The sequence below is a fragment of the Corapipo altera genome, unplaced genomic scaffold (genome assembly GCF_003945725.1).
Source record: "Corapipo altera isolate COAL_440 unplaced genomic scaffold, ASM394572v1 23, whole genome shotgun sequence".
In the NCBI taxonomy this organism is placed as follows: Eukaryota; Metazoa; Chordata; class Aves; order Passeriformes; family Pipridae; genus Corapipo; species Corapipo altera.
The window spans coordinates 1,236,158-1,258,792 of record NW_020884878.1 but is presented as its reverse complement, the minus strand read 5'-3'; the positions used below and the strand labels follow the sequence as shown (position 1 = coordinate 1,258,792).

Below are 22,635 nucleotides of genomic sequence, written 5' to 3'. Positions count from 1 at the left end.
GGGACACGTGTTAGGCTACAGAGGCAGCTTACCATCTGCCTGCACTACCCAGCCCTGAGGAGGTGCAGCTTTAGTGCAGGCTGACCCAGCTAAAAGAGAACACAACCATCTCTCCAGATGCACAAGGTGACTCTCCTCTAACAAGGGCATTTCAAAACTTTCCACATTTACGCATTGCTGCTGCCTCAGAGAGGAGATGGAGAACTCTAAGATCGAGCTTATCAGGAAGCATGGTTACACACCTCAGCAATGGCAATGGTAGGGCCATGATGTAAGGATGCTTAAGCCCGGCTTTTGTCACCTCCAACAGTGGTGCCCACAGGCATGGCTTTATTACACATCCTGTCATCAGATCTCCTGCAAACACTGCTCTGTAAAGTCACTGCAGATTTGCACAAAACATTCAGCTCCAGCTGAAACTTGGAATGAGGAGAGCTCTACTCCGGCAGCAATGGCTTTTTCTTCTGCTTGTTTTAGGAGGGGGGAAAAAAAGGGTTTTTTCTTGTTTACAGCTATGGGAGTGGGAGAGCATCTCCATACATCCACTTCAAATGCACTCCTTTGATTCAGAAATATCTTCATTTTTATGCCCTGTAACACGGATTACACTTTTCATATACCTTTTATAAATATAAAGCTATTGAAAACATTACTGGATAACCATGTGCTATCCTTGGATGTCTAATTATCATAGAATATCCCCCAAAAAAATCTCACAATTGCTCCTTGGAAGTCCATTGTTATGACACTTGTCTTTCTAAGCCTAATCAGGTCTCACATGTGGTGGGAAGAGCTGTGCCCAGCCAGTTCATCCAGCCAACAGTACCCCAGTACAGACACCTTAGTAAAGCTATAAAAATATGGCATATGCTGGTTCCCTCCCAAATACTTCCCCAGTATCCAGCAATTTGTGACTCAAGAACTTCCTCAGTCAGAGGCAGTGTCTTTGTACTTAGTGATCCTCTGTGGAACTTTGAGAACTTCTCCTGTGTTGCACAGAACTCAAGTAGATTTCTACCATCCATGACATTCTGTAGTGAGGAATTCAACAGCGTAGGTGAAGAGCTGTCTCCTCTTCAGAACCCACTACCTCCTCGCTTCCTTTTATGATCCTCTGGTTTTGTATCAGGAGAAGACAATGAGTAAGTGTTGTCAATTCACTTTCTCAATGACACTTGTAGACCTCTGAAATCTTCCCCCATCTCCCTTTGTTGTAACATCGTAGGAGGCACAGTCTATTCAGCTACAGCTTGTTGGAAGCTGTTCCCATACCCCTGATTGTCTCCAACACTCCTCACCACATCTTTTCAGTTCTACCATATTCTATTTAAACAGAGGGAGCCAGAACTGTACACAGTATTCATTAGACCACTGACTTTGTATTTACAATCAAATATCAATTTTTCATTTTGTCCACATTTGTTTTGAGTTTTTTTCACTACTGTTGCTGATCCTTGAATTGACATTTTCCTAGAGCTGTTTACCACAAGACTAATATTTCGCTCCCAAGTGAAATATTGAGTCCATCCAGATTAAGTTTGAATTCCACATGTGCTCCCATGCAATACTTTACATTCATCCACGCTTTATCTTCTGCCTCACTGCCTGGCTGCTCATTACTAAGACATCCTTCTGGGGCTACTTGCATCTGGCCTCATCTTTCTCACCCAGAACAAAGCTTTCTCAGCTGTTCTTATTGTAAGTTTATTTTAGCTGTTCAAGGATGGGCAAAAAGAAGTGCAGAAGGAGAGGTGACTTTCCTACAATTTTACTGTGACTGACTGGCAAGCACTTGGCAGCAAGAAGCTTCCCAGAAAATCCCAGCTCTGTTAAGCAAGCTCTCTGGAGGACTGAATCCACCCCATCTTGCCCTGGCAAGGTCCCCCTTTCTATTACCAGTGACATGGAAGCATGAATCACAAAGCTTTAGGAGCTAAAGCAAGTTCCCTGTTCAGAGCAAGATATGCAGGTTAAAAGTTAATTTTTTTATTCAGCTTCTTGGTCTGATTTGGAGTAATTAAAGGAATTAACCTGTGCCTTAGTTCTCCAGGAACATAACACGGTTAATAACTTTACTGCCCTCACAAATAATCTGATAAAATAAAATCCACTAATGGCTTTCAAGCACCCTGATACCAGAGCAATGCAGATCATAATGTAAGGATCCTAAATTTTCTGTGGGAGCATTTTATGTGTTTCCTGGATATTGTTACCTGTGGCTCAGGCAAATGTTTGTTTTCAGAAAAGTCTTTAATTCAAGAAGAACTTTCTCCTGTTACCAATAGAAATCCTGATAGCTTGTTCTCTCCCTCCTGTCTTTTCCAGCATTAATGCTATTGTATTTGTTTAATGGGGTTAGTATGCTGCTGGTATAATAATGATCATGTACGGATGTAATTATAATGTGTGATTAATTCTGCAGCTGTTGAAAACCTTGGAGGACTTTTCTTAGGCGAGGGAATAACTTTACAATAGTTCTTCTCAAATTGCGTTACACGCAGATATAAACCCCAAAAAAAATGTAGAAGGGAAAAGAAGGAAGGCTGGATTAGAGGAGAGAGAGCTGCACCCAGCAGAGCAGCAGATGAAGGTTTAACATCACATGGGTAGGCATCTCTCTGTTTTGTGTTTATACACTGACTAGTTCAAATGATTCCTGTTCCATCACTGTGATCCCAAGGTATTACTACTATGCACCTAGTATGTAACTGGTTATAAATTTTTAAAGATGTCTCTGACAGTGGTGTAGGCTTCTCTTGTTACATTTTTTATAATAAACACCCTTTAAACGAACATGCTGCGTTTTGTTCTAAGAAGATGCAAGACCACAGAACAAAATATGAACTCCTACAAAATGTTAGCACAGGTTAATGTTTTTTTTACAAGAACCAAATAGAATGAGGTGCACAGCACACAAGCCATTAGCACTAAAATACCAACAGTGCTGGACAACAGATGTTGTCCACATCTGACAAAACTGTAGATGTTTTCCTGCATGAGGTTTTTTGGTACACAGATAATTTATGGTCTGATGCTGCAGCCATACTCTTGAGTGCTCTTAAGTGCTCTGAATTATAATGGATCTATTTATGTGATCAGGGATTGTAGGCTTAGGTCTATAACTCAGCATGTTACCCAGAACCATACCTGGACACTTATCCTTGCCCAAACTATCCTTAAATCACACAAATGTGACTGGAAGAGAAGACACAGATTTAAGTTTCTGTAAGATGTCCAGCTGTTTTCTAACCTGGTTATTACTCAGGTAAGCACCCATGACTTTGATATTTACCTGACTCAGTTTAAAGGTGAAGGAGATAAAACATGCACTATCCTCCTTTTCTTCTCCAGAAAACCAACTCTTTCAGCCTCTGCAGCCTTTAACACTTAAAATCACCAATGCCCCAGTCCAGTTCCTTCTCCGGCTCACAGTGAAATATCCCTGTGCCAGGATGCCAAGAAGGAAGCATGCATGCTGTAAGAGTACAGGTGGTAGAGAAGAGGATCAAGGTGGGCAAAAAACACAGCTGGAGATTCCACTGTTGTTCAAGACTCTCCTACCATTTCCTACAGCTGCAGCTGGCAGCAGCAGCCAGTACTAAAGCCACTGGGCTGCAACAGGACTACATATGGGTCCTGTGTAGGGTCTGTGCTTGCAGGGCTAGAAATAGAGATGGATTCTGTCCATTGCCTTCTCCTGGTCTTACCATAAATGGCTGCCCTGAATAGCAGTTTGGGCTTGGTATTTAAGTGCCCCAAAGCACTGTTATATCTGAAATTTCCATGATACTTTACAGAAATCACTCCCTCTGAGCCTCAAACAACAGAACCACAAATAGGACCTATTTAAGAAAACACAAGGGCTCTTTCCTCACCCTCCAGAAAGCGGGATACCAGCTTTAGTTTTCACCTCTTGAAGGACTTATTGAGCATCTTATTCAGCCACCAGCATGTTTCAGACAGTAACGATCGGACCTCACAGCACTCCCCTGCAGTGCCTGAGGAGTTATCAGTGAAATGCTGCTCCAGCATCTGAGACAAGTGCTGGTTTTCTTCCTTCTTTTTAATTTCCTTCAGTTTCTGCTTCACTGGGTTTTCCTTTTCTCACCACACCGCTGGGAACTTTGTAGGCACAGAAGAACAATTCAGAAAGCAGAAGCAGCAATGCGACTTGGACTAAAAGAAGCAGATTGTGATAGGTTCAGAATTTGCCTGTAATCATTTATGGATCTCTGTGTTTCACCTAAAAGCTGATCTAACACTGAGAGACACTGGTCTGACAATGTTAAAGTTCTTTTGGATACAGAAAGGATGTGAAGAAACAACTCGAGATAGTCTTAACAGCAAAAATGAAAGAACTGCTATGAAACAATGTATGGACTGTTAGTTTGGCTGACAGAAGACTTTGGCCATCTTATCAAACAGAATAAATTAGATTTATCTGAAGCCCCACAAACATAGAAATGGAAAATTCAGTCTGAATTTAAAATAAAAAGCCCCTCAAGGAATGCCTTCTTTGCCCGTATCCTGCTTCTGTTCTTTTGTCATCAACAAACACAAAATGTTTTTAATAAAACATCTAAATGTTAACAAGAACATGCCTTTAAGTAACTCACATAGAGACCTATGTTGCTACAGATAATAAAAGATGAGCTAGGACTACACAGACTGGGGTCAGGTGTTTTACTGTTGCACAGGCTTGCCCTTAATTCTCAAGGGACTAACTGATGACACAGATTATTTTTGTAATATACTCCAGTATAGTTTAGTAGAAACTTGAGTTTTCACATCCATACACTGAAATATTACATAAATATTTTGCTAGATCTGGGCCAAAGAGCAGAGTATCTTGCAAAAGTAATCTCAGCATTTTGCAGCTACAGATACTATGTCAAATCCAGCGAAGGCAAGGAACTGTCAAAGGTTATTATCTTTGACAAGTAGGCAAACATCACAAAAGCAAACACACCAACAGACAAACAAAAAACACACATTATTTCACATTGCCATCAGTTGCTGGTGTCAGACAGGAGGCAAAAGGACAACACAAGATGAATACAGTGCTGCCATTCAACCCCTGAATGAGGCATCCCAGCAGCAAAGCAGATAAGACCAGGCACTATGGCTTTGTGACTCCATCTATATCATGGACAGCAGTACTATCCATCTCAAGGACTAACTACAGCTCAGGCATTAACTAAATCTACTGTAAGGCAATTTCCACTTTTTCCTGTAGGACTGGAGGAAAGGAACTCAACTATTGTGACCCTGTTGCGACAACTTTCCAATTTTCCTTCTGCAGAAGATTTTCTTGTGCAGCAGTCGAGAATTCACAGCAGGAAGATCCCCAAAGGGGCTAAAGCACCAGGTCACCCAGCACTCAGCAGCACAGCAAGGGACTAAACAAAGTATAGCCCTGGGAAACACTTAATGGCACGAGGCAGGGTCCCTGTGGGTCACATGGTAACATATAAGCACTTGGAAAGTGCTTCTTTCTTTTTATGGATCTGCTGAGAATTACCCTGTGCTTTGGGTATAATGACACTTTTGCCTTAATCAGATGTTGTAAAGGTATATGCAATAAAACAGACATTCAGGTATTACCATCCCATCAGCTGTGTCTTCATATGATTGCCTCCAATTACCCTGTAACATTTACCAACACACGCATCTGAAATAAAGGCTTTTAATTTTTCATCAGGTACTCTGCAAGGAAACCCGGCTCAGAAAAGGCATAATTGAATATCTCAAGGAAGAAAATAAAAAGCAGATTTTGACTCAATGGTGTTATTTAATAGCAGTGAGAGTACTTACCAGGTGGCCTATTAATTGCGAGGTTTCGGAAATGACTACCTTTGATCATCTCCACCGACAGCCGCCCCGTAGTGGCATTGTATGACAATCCCACGAGCAGCTCTGGCACCCCTCCATGCGACAGGGACTGTGTTGAAGAAGTGCTATCACTGTGAGAGATTGCTGACAGACTAAGCTGAGAATCTGCACTCTGCAGGGAAAGAGCACCGAGAGAATCATCAGGACATTCACCACCACCCTCCCCCAATTTATATCTTCTAGTCTCATTTGGTAACAGCTCTCTTAAGAAATTACAATAACTAAGAATTAATTATGCTGGGGCACCAGGAGAATCAGAGCGTCACTTTAACAAAAACACATCTCTGAACTTTCTCTTTAAAGATGAGGAACTCTGCATAATGTGTTATCACTACTGTAAATCAAAGCCTCTGAGATAACCAAACATCCTACTACATTAATGCTCAGTCAATCTCCCTTGAAAATGGCTTTTGGATGGAATACAGTTTGCAGTTTGGGGTTTTTTGGTCTGTGCATTTTCTTACTTTCTTTCCTTGCTCCCACAATGCTCTCTCTATTCTCTCTTCACCTGGAGTTCAATGTTTTATTCATTTTGTGTGCACAGCCTCTCACTGAGCTTTTTGTAGACAATGAATCATGACAGAGCTCATCTACACAAATTGATTGGCATAGACAGAGCTGGATACAACTGTGATGTGCTTGGAAAATTAGGAAGCAGCACAGCCAGTTCCTCTTCCTGTGACCCACCTCTCCAATTCCATCTGTCATGTAAAGGAACATTACTAAGCATTTCTGGCAACATGGAAACTGCACCATGTGGAGATATACAAGCTGGTAACTAGGGCCAAATGAGGTAGCTCCTGCACTGGCAGTAGTACAGGTCCACCAACACAATGGTGCACAAGAATCACTGTCCTTATTGAAATTAGGACATAATTAGCCTTGGTGGTTCCTGGATCAACCTACTATTTCTGAATGGCACAGCATGAGATGATTCGTGTAGATGTAGTACATACACATGGTTTGGTGTCAGCTTGCTAGCTGATCTATTGTTAATAAAGTACAACTTTGCATAGGGAACAAATATCCTGTGCTTCCCCTCACTGATAACTTTTTAAGTGACAGCAGGACAGATCTACCACTCACGTGCTAACAGGTCTGAATGAAAGACATCAGGTAAGGCTGGTCCCCGCTCACCAGACAAACAATTTTATGGATCCCATATGTCTTTCATCAAACTTACACTCAGGTTACTTCTGGGCTCCAAGACCAGTGTCACCTTTACTTCCTCTTCCTGGCTGATGTTGCTCAGGTAGAACAGCTGCTCTCCCATCATCTTCTCTCCAATCATCTTGTGCACCGCGTAGAGGCGGAAGCGAACGGCGTGGCTGCTTAACTCCTGTGGTTCCAGCTTACTGAAGGCAATTTTATCCTTGAAGACGGGGATGGGTCCTCTCTGAACACTCGTTTTACCCCTCTGTTTCTTGCCTGGCATCAGAACTGTGTGCACTTGCCAGGTGTTCACACCACTGCGGTCTTTGTCTGGGATATCCCTGGCCTCCAAGACAGTAACCACCAGCTTTTGACTTGAGGGTTTATAGTTGAAGACGACATCTAGATCACCACATTTGCAGATGGGCTCATGAGCACCACGATGAGCTGGTACACTATTCACTTCATTATGTTCCTGCAAAGAGAAGGAAGAAATAACACCTCCATTGGAGTTCAACTGTCTCTGTGATCTGAACTCCGTTTTAAAAAGATTGTTCTTCCTCGTGCCTGCAAGAGTAGGCAGTTGCTGTGCAAAATAAAGACCCCACTGTTTCTTGAAAGGGCAATGATTGTTAATTGCCTGATTTTGTGTAATATTCCCCATACACTCTAGTAAGCAATAGCACTTGTTGAAACATTTCCAACAAAAAGCTTCATCAATATCTAAATGTTTTGCAGGAGGTATTTAATTTGGAAAACATTCCTCATAGGGAAAAACTCAACAAAGGTTTTTTTACATTCCATTCATGTCAATTTTGAGGCATTAACAAAATGTTTTGACCAACTTACTTATGTAAGTTTGACCAACTTAAATGTTTTTATCAACTTACAATGTTACTTCGAATGTACATTGGAATTTTTTGTCAAGACGTATTTTTGCATTAGCAAAATCAAACAATTCAGCCAAACCTGCTAACTTTTTAGGTATTTTGTTCTGCTATAAATTAAAAAAATTAAGCACTGTGGTTCAGTTTGATGGGAGAGGAAATCACCATATCGGAATTTCTTGCAAAATTGAAATTCCATTTCTAGATGCTACCCTATATTTCAACACTTTTCCTACAGCTAAGCCAATGATAATGGAGAAAACCAGTCTGATTAAATACATACTGACTCTTTATACCCTTTTTAAATCTCCCAAGAGAAGCATCTGTTCCTTCTGTTCTGTTTGGATACTAATACATTCAGAATAAAAATTCAAAATAAACAAGCACAACATGTGCAGACCAGTCCACACACAATCTTTTACCTACTTTTAAAACAAAAATCATCTTGATAAAACAAGATAAAAACATGGATGCTCACCTTACCTTTTGCTGAGTGGGCGTGTGTATTTCTGTTCAAAAGTGCTTTTTTATCTCAGAGCTAGAATGTGCTTCATGTGATAAAGGGGTTGCTATAGTGATCAATGATTTGTATTTAAACATGAGTATACACTGTACTAGGGAAAGATTTTCAGTTAATAGCCAGAAGGTGAATTAAGGCCTGTCACCAGAATCTGAGTCACCCTCCTCCTCAAACATTTCTCTTCTTTTGCATTTCAAGTAACACTTCTTTTCAACACAGGAATCTTATTGTTCAGAGAACAGATGATGGGCCTTGGGATGTCTGATGTAATTGTCTAGAGTGGTATGTGTCTCAAACAAGGCCTCAGATAAACATCAAAATTTGTGTTTACTTCCTGCCAATCTACTTTCCTAGTGCTCAGATTAATCTGCCATGATGTGCAAAGCTCCAGCTTTCCATATTTTCAGAGGTGTTTGAGACTTCTGCATGTGAATACAAAAGTTCAAGTGTGCAGACTGAGGTTAGAGACCTGCTGTCAGACATCTTGCAGAAGTAATGTCAAAGGGAGAAAAAAACAGCACTTGGGCAACACCTAAAATGACTTGGTTGGCCACAAAAACATAGCAGGCTGCAAAAAACAAAAATGCAAGGTAGGCCAGGTTGCCTGGAGAGAGCGTGGTGTTATGCAAATGTTAAGTGCTGCTCTGTGTAGCTGTCAAGTTATTTCTGTCTGGTTGATGAAATAATATTTAAGAAGCAAACTTAATGGGATTGTGCTTGACTCATATTTCCCTCCACATTTTCATCCCTTCACACTTTTGTCTGTGCATTTGCTACTGAGGAGATGGAATCAAAGCACATTCAAGGGCTGCTGCTAAGGTGTGGAGACAACCGTGCTTGCAGCATAACTTTGCTTTCATCCACATGCCTGAGCTGGAGAAGGTGAACTCCTGGGCACCATCATAAACCCACAGGTATGAAGATCCAAGAGGCAATTTCCCATCCCAGCAGGGCTAAGTATCTCACCTTCTGGTAGCGTGTAGGGCAGGCTGAAGGTCAGAGATCTGTTTTTTGACTGAACAGCTAGAAAGGATTTGGATTTCAGGAAATGTCAAATCGTGCTACTGGAGCTGCAGTCACATCCACTGCAGTGAAAAACAATGTGAACTGGAGGCAGAGAGGGAAAGAGAAATGCCACACTCCGTGGCAGTAACCTTTCCATGGGCAACCAAGCTTTAGAGACCTCACAGGGTCCATAAAGGCCCTTTCTGTGCTATCCAGGACTCACCCCTATACAGGTTTGCTTCACACAGAGTAATCTCCCTTCCGTGGAAATCATTGACAGAACTCCCCTCAGCTCTTGAAGCTCAGCTGGGCTACAAGTGCATTGTGAACATATTGATTATACAGACACTTAAATTGGAATCCAAGGAATGACTGGGGTTTAGATATTTCATCTGAATTTCTTTCCCTCACAGCACAGTTGTTGAGAAGTCAAGCCAAATATACTGATTGATACTGCATGTCTAACCTGGACATTCAGGACAGCCAATATCCACTTCACTAAGTAAAATAAGTCCATTTCTACCAGAGAAACCTGAAAGAGCAGCTAATCATGGATAAGGATTGAAACGGTACTTGTAGTTCCACTGCAGGGGCATAAAATTACCATTTCCGTCTCTAAAGAGAGGTCCTTTGAGTGGAGCATAATAGCACTTGGACATTTCTGGCATGTCAGAACATTTAGTTCCTGCAATAAAAAGTCTTTCATTAATGCACACAATACCTTCAGATGAGAAGCTGCTTGTAGCAGATAAACTGGGTCTTGGGCATATCTGCCCCCTGATGCTTGAATCGTTCTTTGCATTTTTAAAATATAGATACCAGGAGCAAAACAAGAGATGTATTCCAAAGAAATACAAGAGGACACTGGAGACACTGAGGCACATGTGAACCACAGCAATGCACATCAAATTTGGAAAAGGATAAATGAGCCTCAGATGGGCAGACAAACAGCAAAGAGAGGGCAGAGCTGCTGCCACACAGAGTTCCCATGTGATGAGCAGTGTTTTGTGGGACTGGATTGTTCAGCAAACCAAAATGCTGCTCCAAACACCCCTTAGGGCTTGAACATAGGCACCAAGGAGCTGCCTTCCATCTCTTTAACTGCCTGCAGGCAGCCTGCTCCAAGGATAAGAATCTTTCCCTCAAAGCCTTGTTGCTCAGAATGTGATGGAAGTATTAATTTCCACAGCTGAAGAACAGTCTCTTTTAACTCAGGCAGGTGTGACCTTTGTGCTGTTCTTTTAATATGTCTGATGCAGGCTGATATTTTTTCAGACATTTTACCCTGTGGTAAAATAATGAAAATCAACACATCAGGCAGAGAGATTAGGAGAGAAAAGGGGGATGCTAAGTAATCAGGTGTTTACAATGCCTTAAAATCTAAAATGTTTTCTTGAGGCTTCAAAATAAAGCTGCAGAACTAAGGGAAAGCAGCCTTGGGTTCCCTCCTTCCCTAAACAGTTGCCTGGTATCAGTGGGGACCAGAGTGATGGTCACTTGGCCAAGTCACAGGCCACCCCCACCAGCTGTGTCCAGCTTTCCAGATGCTTCCCATTGTCTAAATCATAGAAAACACCTGGAAAAAGAGGCACAGTTCTGACCCAGTGACCACATACCACATCCCGAGACACACACCTTGCATGTAGAGCCAGTGACAAAGCCCTGGGCCACCACAGAGTGCTCTTTGCTAAATGACAGTAAATGCTGTCAGGCAGCTAATGGCTCCAATTTCAGCTCAGAGACTGCAGTCAGAAAGCAGGCAATAAAAGAGCTTCTGTGAATTAGTGTTAGTAGCAAGAGGTAAAATACCAGAAAAAGGGGAAACACAAAGGGAGGGGTGTATGTTCACGCACACATGCACAGAGGAGTACCGTTATCTTGGGCTGCGCTGATCAATTTTTCACTTCATTTCTCCTCTAACACTTTTTGGCCCCCAATATCCTCCAAAAGCTTACACCATGTGTGATAAATGACAATTCATCATACCTCAGGGCTCCAAGCCGATGAGCTGTCAGTAGCATCATTTACTTCCAATCCCTGGTTGGCAGGTGCTGTCTCCATTTCCAAACGTCCTTCCGTGGCTGCCTGGCTAACACCATCCCTGATGCTGGGCTCCATCCTGGGCCCTTTATGCTGCCCAGTGCCCCTATTCCCAGTTGTTGTTCTTGAATCAACAGATACATGGTCATCTCCACGATAGGATAGGTTGTCTTGGTAACTCAGTTGGCTTAGTCCATCCAGATCTAACAATTTTCAGCAAGAAAATAATTTCAGAGGGATTAGAACAAATTCCTCCCCCTATAACTTTCAAAATGTGCCTTTCTCTCTTTTCTTTTCTTTTTTTTTCCCTTTTCTTTTTCTCTCATCTCAGTTTCTGAGTACTGCAGCACCGAACCTCTAAAATAACAAATCCTGTTTAAATCAGCATATGATGGAGGAGACAGGGCTGAACTGAGATACCAGTTGCCTTTACTTGACAAAGTTAACCACCAAATGCAATTATTAGTGGAGTATCTGGGATATTCAAGTGCCTTGGAGCTGCTTTGCAGTCCCAAAGCAATCTCTTCCATGAAAACACAGGTCAGACAAACTACAGAAAAGCACAGCATAGGCCTGATGAATGGGTATCACAGTTTCCTTCTATGTAGGAGGAGGAGGAGGAGGAAAAGAGACGAGTTGGCATTGTCCTCAAGGGCATAGTGCTGGTGAGGAAAGGACTTTCACAGAGATAAAAGAGTGCCACTATGAACCTGCCACCCCTCTGAGAGCTTGGGTGAGCATGACCAGCCCCACAAGCCAAGCAGGAATCTCTAGATCCCATATTTGGGCAAAATTGCCCAAAGGACAACTGAGGGTAGATGTGTTCCCTAATTTCCTGCCTGCTTTTATTAGTTTTAATTCATCTGTTCCTACACACTTACTCCATGGGCTAAAGTTAGGCTCATTAATGAGAACGAAATAATCTTCTCTGGTTCACACTACAGATTCATTTTCTACTACCATTGATATCTCTATTTTGAACACAGGGATCTTTTCCCCACTTGAAAGCACCGGTGAGAGCTCTCTGGATGGAGCAGCACAGATAATTACATGTCCAGGGACACAGACAGAAACAACATCATGATTTGGCCTTGGATGTGGCCTGCAAGCACTTTCAGGAAAAAAACAGGGTCCTTCCTTCTCCTGATGCATCTCCTGATGGGCCTTGCTTCAGGAGCACAAAGAGCAGGATTATGCTTCCATGTCTTTCAAAGAGGCAAGGAGCAGTTACAGTGAAAGAAAACAAGTTGTGCTTCCAGACAGCTGATGACAGCAATGACAACAGAATTACTTCCTTTGCAGGTAGAGCTATTTGGGGTTTAGACTCACAGAAGGAGCTGAGGTTGGAAGGGACCTCCAGAGGTCATCTTGCCCACTCCTCTGCTCAAGAAGAGACATCTCCTTGTTTGTTCTTAAGGGGGTCATTGTTACAGAACAATCTTTTTCTTTCAAATTTGGTCTCCAATTTAAATCTTAATAAAATAATATTAATTACTGTGTTTAATGGAAAACTATTAGTTTGTTTTTGTTTAGATGAATCAACGTTTTTATTCCCTGACAAATGAGACAGGGACCCTGGTAACAGCTGACACGGAGAAGGCTGAGGTACCCAACAACTTTTTTTTGTCTCAGTTTTTACTCTCAGTTGCTTGTCCCACACCTCTCAAGTCCCTGAACCTCAAGGCAGGGACTGGAGGAATGAAGCCCCACCTATCTTAGGAGAAGATCAGGTTAAAGACCTTCTGAGGGACCTGAACACAAATCCATGGGACCTGATGATATACATTCCCGGATCCTGAGGAATGGGCTCATGCAGTTGCTAAGCTGCTCTCCCTCATATTTGAGAAGTCACAGGAGTCAGGTGAAGTCCCTGGTGACCAAAGGAAGGCAAACTTCACACTCATCCTTTGAAAGGGCAGCAAGGAAGACCCTGGGAACTACCAAACTGTCAGTCTCACCTCTGTGCCCAGAAAGATCGTGGAACAGATCTTCCCAGAAGGTATGTCAAGGCATATGGATGACAGGAATGTGACAGAAATGTGATAGGAATGTGACAGTCAATATGGCTTCACAAAGGGCAAACCTGCCTGACCAAACTGGTGGTTGCTGTGATGGAGTGACTGCATTGGTGGATAAGGGAAGAGCAACAGATGTCATCTAATTTGACTTCTCTAAGGCTTTTGAGATGGTCCTACACAACATCCTTGTCTCTAAATTAGAGAGATATGGATTTGATGGATGAACTAAAAAGCCAACTACATTCTGGACTGCAACAAAAGCAGTGTGGTCAGCAGGTTGAGGAAGGGGATACTGCCCTTCTACTCCACTCTCATGAGACCCCAGCTGGAGTTCTGAGTCCAGCTCTGGGGTCCCCATCACAGGAAAAACATGGACCTGTTAGAGCAGGTCCATAGGAGGGTCACGAAAATGGGCAGGGGATTTTGTATGCACTTTTTGTATGAAGAAAGGCTGACAGAGTTGGGGTTGTTCAGCCTGGACAACAGAAAGTATCAGGAAGACCTCATTGCTGCTTTTTGATACTTAGAAAGAACTTATAAGAAAGAGGGAGAAAGACTTTTTACCACAGTCTGTAGTGACAAGAAAGGGGGTAATGGTTTTAAACTGAAAGAGGGTAGATTTAGATCGGATATAAGGAAGAAATTCTTTACTATGAGGTGGTGAGACCACAAGAACAGGTTCCCCAGAGAAGCTGTAGATGACCCATCACTGGAAGTGTTTAGGGCCAGGCTGGATGGGACTTTGAGCATCCTGATCACAGCAGGGGCATTGGACTAAATGAACTTTAAAGGTTCCAACCTGAGCCATTTTATGATTCTCTACACATACCTCTGTCTAGAACAAAAAGCCCAAATCTTTCTGAGCAGAACAAATTCTGTGCTTGGCCTTAGCAGCAAATATGGTGTTTCTAATGCATACCTGCTCCACACACACACACATACACACACACACACACAAAATCCAACAAGGGGAATGGGGATTATACTCAGGAAACTTTTCATGAAGGTGTACAGAAGTCCTTGTCCCTCTCCTTGGCTGCCCTTTCTTCAACTATGAATGGTCTCACATTCTCCCTCCCAGTAAAATGCTTCCAGCACAGGCACTTCAACAGAGGAGTATGAGAGCATCTCATAGCTTTGTAATTATCTCCTCTTCCTCATGGGAGATGGTCCTTCAGGAGCAAAGAGGGATCCAAATTCATATTTCTCAAATTCCAGGTCAGTGCTCTTCTCACTCCCTTCTGAAATGCAAACCCTATTTCTTCTCCTCCTCATCCTCCCATCTGGCAGACCTAGTCCTGAGCCCAAAAGCCTTCATTGTTTTGCCTCTGCCCTAAGCTGAAAGTCTTGAGTGAGGGTAGAAAGTAATTTGACTTTTTGCTATTCTTCTCTACAAAGTCAGAAAACAGAAAGAAGTAAACATAAGAGCGTAAGCAAGAAATAAAAGAACAGAAATTCCACACATTTACTGAGACTGAATGGATACCAGCGCTCCTTAAGGCATTTAATTAGCAAGCCAATGCCTAACACACATTTTAAACAGTGGGTCATCCATCAAAGCACACACCACACAGCAGGCTTTCAGAATAAAATGCTTCTGTAGTAAGAAATTATCCTCACACAATTGTCTTGTGGGTTTGACTCCTGCTGGGATAATATCTAGATCAATAATAGAGGAATTTTCAAAAACTACATTAAAGCCATAAAAGTCTATTCATAACAGGAGAACTCCAGAAATATATTAATAGAGCAAGCCATCTTCCTAAGACTCAGGCACAAAATGCAAAATGAATGTGTTAGGAAAGCAAATGTAGTATTCAGGGAAAGGAAGGGAAAAGGTGATTCACCAAAACCATTCAGGGAAGCAGTCTGGCTTTTTCTTTAAATTTAAAGTAATTTGGTAAGAGATAATCATGTATAAATACCAGTATTAGAGGATCATTACAGGTAATAGCCCAACTATACAGGCTAGAACAACTACACCTCTCCAATTACATCCGTTCTAACATTATATTCACAAAATAAACGGTGAAAACAAAAGTTCTTCCTGTAAAGGAAAAGGTCAGAGCAGTAAAATGCCTGTAATTTACCTGAGATCTTTAAGGAAGAAAATGTCAACTGTCTTATGAATACCTGACATGAATAAACAGCACAGCATCAGGGATATAGGTTGAGACAGCATTATCTAACCATCTGAACTTTAATTAGCCAAGAGTCCCCATAGAGAAGAGCAGCCAATTCTAAGATTAAGGGCAGATAGTACTGCACATCAGAAGAGTGTGACTTTTCTTAGGAATCCTGTCCCCCAAACTTTCCCTGTTGTATCATAAGTGTCCACAAGGAAGGAGTAATGGGAATGACTGGGGAACAGAAATTACCAATAAATCAGAAAAGTCTGTATTTAAGGTTGAAGAACTGGCCGTGAAGAAACTGTGACTTTTGTCAGATGAAAGAATGAGCGTCACCTCCTAATCAAGCTGTAACAGGAACTGGGATATCTCCAAAGACAGAGGGAAATACTGGCACATCAAACACTGAAAATCAGGCTAGAAAATACTGTGAAGTCCACCCTCACATTGGTAGGTAAATGTTCTGGCTAATCTACAGTATCTTTTTTTTAAATGACACACAATCTCTCAGTTTTATGAAGCACTAGAATGTGCCAAAGAAATGTCCTGAGAGGTCTCATCACTTCCTAAAACACACTGCCAGAGTTAAAATACATAACCTGGTAGATATCACTAAATTGACACCACATAGGTCATCGACCAGCAAGAAACACATATGAAGAGCTTATGTGTCCCTATTACCTGTGCTGACCGAGGCCATGTTTCTCTCTGAAATCTTGGGAAATCCTGTCCTTTCACACACACACAAAAAATAAAAGTATGTCTTTTCTTTGTGATTTTTCAAAGTGAAATAAAAACTCATGATGAAAGGTAAGAACTTGTTTAAATATGGTCCAGAGGAGAAAAGGATTTCAATATGGATCTAGGCACTTCTGGACTTGAAGTACTCCTAGCTCCCAGCTTCAACCCTTCACTTCCTGAAAGACAGTAACAGCAGCAGAGATACAAATTAGTGAGACTGAGGCATATTTGTCCTCATACAGCAGCAATCCTCTTGCCTGGCCCCTGCTACAGCCTGAGTTCCAAATATGACTGCAGTACCCTTTGCACCAGGTGCCCCCTTGCACTGAGACAAAACAAACCTGATGCAGGGAGACCAAGCAGTGCTCCTGCTCCTGGTTATTTTGAGATGAGCCACCATTAAAGTGCTAAAAAACTTCCTAGAAGAGCCTCAAAGGAGCAGAATCATTATCTAATTACAATAAATCTAAACAAAAATGGCTTGTAAATTTTAGGGGTTAAAGAGAAAAAGGATCTTAAATTTCAAGTGACATTATGCAATCAGGCCAAGATTGTTTAATTTACCACACGCTGGGTAATAGCCTGAGAAGACTCCATGTTTCCAGAACTAAAATAGGCTCTTTATTAACAGGGTGATTTGCAGAGAGGCTGTGGGCAGAGCTGGAATTCACACCGTTCATCTCCCCAGAGCATCCTCCAAACATTTCCTTCCTGCAGCGTGCACTCCTCTTTCCAAGATCTATTCAGGTTACTACAAAGATTTTTTTTTTTAACAGGTGAAAAGTTAAAGGCAAATGAGACCAGAGTGCAGACTGTCACGAAATCGATAACAGACACAGAGGGTCAAGGAAAATCTCCTGTAAGAACATGATGTGAGAAGACTTTGCCGCATGTCAAGGCTGAGTGGGAGAGAAGCTATTCAGGGCTCTCCAAGATGCTCAACTTCACTCTGTGCCTAAGTTTGTAATAGATTTCTGCTTCTGTAAGAAATTAAAACTACCAGCAATGTGTCTAAAAGGTCTGTTAAAAGAATATGAGGAGAAAAGAAGTCTCAGGCAGAATCTGAATATGCCATGATCCCAGTCTGGACTCAGCACTTTCCAAAGATCCTTCATCCCTCCAACTCCAGACAGGCCAGAGAATCTGCTCTGCTGAGACAGTGTTTGATACACCCTTGGGGCACAATGATGGCTTTACTCCCATAAATCTTTATGTTTTGTGACCACGGCACCAGCCAGGGGGCAACATGGACTCTCACACACATGAAGTTTTCAGACCAGTAACTGGAGGGCAGCAGGATGTGGGGTTATCCAGGATTTACCCCAACCACTTTTCTCCCAAAGGAAGGTCTCATATCAGGAGCTGTAGGTGTGTGCACATATCACTCTACACACAGCAACAGCAGCTCTACATGCTCAGAAGCCTCTCTGTATTTGAAGGTGACTTGGCATGCCCAAGGATTAGTTTATAGGCATTTGTCTGTAACGAAAGGACTAATCTTGAGCTTAGTGAGGAATGGGTGAGAGTACCAAATTTCTCAGTGAAAGCAGGCTTCAACACCTGGTTTCATCGAGTTTCTGAACAGCTATTTAACCAGTATTAACATTACTTCCAAAAAGAAAAGCAAGAGCAACCCTGCACCACGTTGTACCAGAGGAAGAGTTTGATGGAGAGACACATCTTCAAATGATCGCTCCAACTCGAGGGTGCATTAAAATCAAGCAATTATAATTCAAAATTAAAACATTCTATGGAAATAAAAACAAAGGGCACTTTCATGGCCCTTCCCTCTAATGAACTTCTCCAGATTTTAGAATGTGTTGAGGCCAATTTTCTAAATGGCTATGTTTTTAAATGCATTTCATCTCTGTTTGTATAAAAGAGTCATTACATTAATCCATAGAAGATCATAAAACTCCTCCCTTCTGTGCCATAAATTTTTAGTTTCTGTCATTGCCTGACATTTGGCGTATGCACTGGCAAATTACACAGCATAATTCATTCACTGTTCACCTTGTATTTGTAAAGCTGTTACAAAAGAGGCATTTAACTTCTGCTAAAAAGCTTTCTAAAGAGATGGTGGTATAGATGAAAAATAATTAGAACCAAGTCCTGCAGTCTTTACTCCGGTAAAATTTCCAGTAAAAATCCAAGAAAATCCCTGTGGGTTAAGGAGACAGAATTCAATAACTGTATACAATTAATGGAAAGATCTTCATGGACTTCAGCAGGTCTTTGATTCAGACTCTTTCCTCAAAGTATTTTAGCTGCAGGTTTCCAATCGGGAAACCAAGTTTGGTAAGAGAGAAAGCAAGAACCAGGACTTGTTCTCTGCAAGAAAAGAACCTCCCTGTGTTTAGGCTACAGATCTTAGAGACCAAGTTCTTCAGCCTTTTTCATGCAAACAATACCTTTGCATTCAGATACCTCTGTACTGTTCCCTTGTGGCTGGAGGGCAAGTGGCTGAACTTGGGTCTACGCTCCACTCCTGCTGATGTTGCTTTTTCAGACAGTTCTGATCGAAAACTTTGTGAGCGTGACACAGAGATCTCAAAATGCTTAATCACCTCTTTGTTGTTGCCTGAAGATGCTGACTGTTCTTCATCCTCCCCCGCAACTGGTCACTGGGAGAAAAACACAACTCGGGTTTCAGACAGTCTGCTGCCCTCGGCCAAGAAGCCAGAGGACACGGCAAACTTTTGGCTCTCAGATGAACTTTCTGGGGAGAAAAAGGGGACCAAAGGCCTAGGGAGGTTTGGGAATCAGCTACTTCTTCAAACCTCTGGAAAGTCTGTGAATGTCATATTGTGTACACATTATTAGACCTCGCCCAATTCTGTATGCTAAACTATTTTTTTTTTTTTTTAATGAATGAGGACATACACAGAGACAAACGCAAAGACACAACACACAGAAAACCACTTGTAAAATAACTGGCACGTGCAAGAAAAAGTAGCAAGCAAAGGACTTGAAAACTTTTCCACGTCTCCATTCCCCTGCAGCTCCTGCTAAGGTGGAGAGTGAAACTTCTTTCGTGCAGAAAAAGCAGCTCAGATGTAACCTGCTCAGGGTAGTACCACGAACACACAAATACGGCACGTGGCTAACAGGCACTGCCGACTCCATCTGCCAGCAGCAGACGAACTCGGGAGACCAATGTAAATTATAACCTTTAAAAGTGAAGATACGCATTTGAGCACGTCCCTGTGATGCCCTTCCCCTCCTGCTGCCAACACGTGCTCTGCATAGGAGATGACTGTACCCTCATTAGTGTGTGAATACCCGCCAGATGGGGGAAGGAGGGTTCAGTACTTACTATATATACACTTGGCCTTGCTCTGTCAGGATGGAAACACAGAGGCATTTTGCTGATCTGCCTGCCAGCAGCAGCAGGGACGCACAACAGCAGGACGTTTTGACCCACCAACGCATGGGGAAGGGAGCAGTGGGGTGTTTGTCATGTTTGTGGGCATGTGAGTGAACAAGTCAGCTGTCAAGTGTGGTCAGGCCACTGCCTGCTCTTGAGCATGGAGCGTAGGATATGGTTGCCAAGACCCGCTTTGATAATCACCACGGCAAACCCCAGCAGCTGAACAAACGGGCACTGCAGGCAAAGGGGTGGAGGGCACCTGTGCCAGGGACACTGCCTGGTTTGGGAAGGAAAGCACCTTTTTCCACCTCGAACCTCACATCAACCACACAGCTACAGGTGGGGAAAATGCATCCTGGTTTTACACACTGCGTTGGGTCTGTTAAAAATCTGCAGCATAAACTTAATGACAAATGCTGTCACAGCTCCATAAATTTTCCTGCTGCTGCACAGAGGACAGCACTCCCTTGGCAGAGAGGACAGAGCAAGGATGCTGGGAGCACCAAAGCCAACTGCTCCCACCACCAGCCCAGCACCAGGATGGTACATCTGACCCTCTGGTCTGGTTTGCCATTCTGACAATAAGCATGCTGTTCCTTCTAGGAAATTGTCCTCAATTGAAGGAAAAAGCTAAGTGTTCCTATTCTGATAGAAAGGAAAGATGTTTTAGACATTCGTTTGTAAATGGTCAGTGAACAGCTACCATAAAAAATGATTATTTTTATGTAGGTTGTTAAAAATAAGCTTCTTTGAAATTTTCTTAAATAAAAGTTATTTCAAGGTGTAACAACCCTGCGGCCTAAATGTGCTATGATCTATTCAAATAATCAAAGCACATAAAACTGAGCATTCCTTTTCAGCCAACTACGTGCATTTCACTACCTGAGGCTCATGCAAGCTCTACTGGCAAAAGCGTTTAAGTTCTATTTATATGTGCATCTTTTGGGTGGTTAAGATAAAAAAAATAAAAATTATTCTAGTTTAGATTAAAGTCCACTTTTCACTTAAACAGCTTGGCAAAAATCCTGAGTAAAATAGCATCTTTAGTAATTAAATCACATCTTTCACCATTTTCTAAAACAACTGTAGCATTAAAATCCTGGGTCCATGGGCACGAGACTGTATAGTTAAATAAATGTGCCTTGACATGGTGTACATTTTGACTATTATAGGAAATTTTGGAAAGGCCACATGGGTACAGCAACCTTGGACTGCTCATGTAAGGGCACTGACCCGATTGCAGCTCCCTGCAAGACACAGCAGAGGCCTTTCCCTAGGACAGACAGGTAAGGGTGAAGGGATGGAGTAGAGGAGCTTGGCCTGGTTTGATATATTATTGGCTGCTTGACTTTGACTTCAACTTTACCAATCCCCAAAGCACGACTGCATCACATGTTAGGACAGTGGCTGCTATTTCTCACAAACATTTGGAAGCATCCAGGCTAATTAAACAGTGGCACTGGGGAATCTGTAGCAAATCCTTGATACGTCTGCTACTGATTCGGTGCCTGAGCAGCAGACAGCTCCGTGTCAACTTAATATCTCTGTATTAATAAAAGTAACTTTACCCAGGGGAGAGGAAAACGATCACCATTCAAATACACAAGTGTCCTGATTAGCAAAGGACAAGGGGGAAACATTTTCTATATCACCATGGAAACTTAAATAAAGGACCCATAATTATGATCTAAATTCTGGAAAGATAATGAATACATCTTGAGATCTGCAGATGTTGTGTAGCATATACATATTTCTAGCAACTTCAACTCAATTACTTCTATGCAGCATCTGTTTTACAAATCAACTTCCCACTGCTCATAAGGAGGCATGTGGGATTATTTTTTTCCCCCCAGAGGAGACAGTGGGGGAGGAAGGAGGGTGACCTCTTTTTCTGGTAAGGTATTTCAAACTACCACTATTTATTCAGAAATTTCAAACACCCAATCGGTTACAGAGTTAGCTTACAGGCATCCAGATACACTAAGCTAAAACGCATGAAATAAATAATTCAAGATTTCTCTGCAGTGTTACCAAGTAAAAAGAATAACTTAGCATTTGCTCCAAGCTTACCTAAGGAAAAAAATTACTGAATAAAATACATAGTGTAGGTGTGAAGTATAGATGTACTGCATACATCCTGTGTGCCTGTGTGGTAAAAAAAAAAACAAACCAGCAACAAACAACAGTCATTTTGGCTGAACAATGAAAACTGTGCAAATGCCAAATTTCTGTTTTTCCTATACATTTAACACTGCCCTTGTGTGTCCACTTCGGTCTTAAAGGTTTTGATTCTGCTCTAGGGAAGTCAATGAGAGTTTCAATGGGAACATCACCAAGCCCTGAAGGAAACAGAAATACCGTACAAAAGAAATGTATTTGATCACATAAGCAGACAATATCAGTGCATCTATGCATAATGCATACACTCGGGGCATCCCAGGAGCACTCGTTGCCATGTTCTTTCCTGTTAGAGAAACAGTCACACAGGCCTGGTCTTAAGATTTTCATTATCAGGATGACAGAGAGAAACAGTGATCTGTCACAGCTCCTACCTCAGCAAAACCCAGAACTGCACAAAGAAAGAAAAGGGCTTTCCTTCTGGAAAACTGGAAAGGTCTGCCACAAACTAGGGATTTGTTAAAGCTTCTCAGGAAAAGATGGAACATTTTGTATAGGGAGCATACAGCAACATAAGTGGAGTTGCTCCTACCAATTCCTGTGCAACTACAGCTCTGTAGTTGTCAATTTGGAGTCTTCTTTTCTTGCTCTTGCTGTCACAGCCACTTGAACTGGGAGTTCAAACTGGAGAACGAAGTAATGCAACTACCTGATTTATAGGTTTGACTGAGGAGAGTGCCCAATTCAAACCATTCCCCTAGAC

General features: G+C 42.1%; 1 protein-coding gene across 4 annotated transcripts in view; it reads right to left on the bottom strand.

Moving 5' to 3' along the window:
- The window catches only part of SYT16 (synaptotagmin 16), a 57,048-nt gene that overhangs the window by 13,167 nt on the left and 21,246 nt on the right, over positions 1-22,635 (bottom strand). For all 4 annotated transcript variants that reach the window (XM_027637825.1, XM_027637827.1, XM_027637826.1 and 1 more), the window contains 3 exons: positions 11,443-11,699; positions 7,076-7,519; positions 5,815-6,004 (listed from right to left, as the gene is read on the bottom strand). In XM_027637825.1, coding sequence (XP_027493626.1) covers positions 5,815-6,004; positions 7,076-7,519; positions 11,443-11,699 — 891 coding nt within the window. The remainder of the gene's footprint in view (positions 1-5,814; positions 6,005-7,075; positions 7,520-11,442; positions 11,700-22,635) is intronic.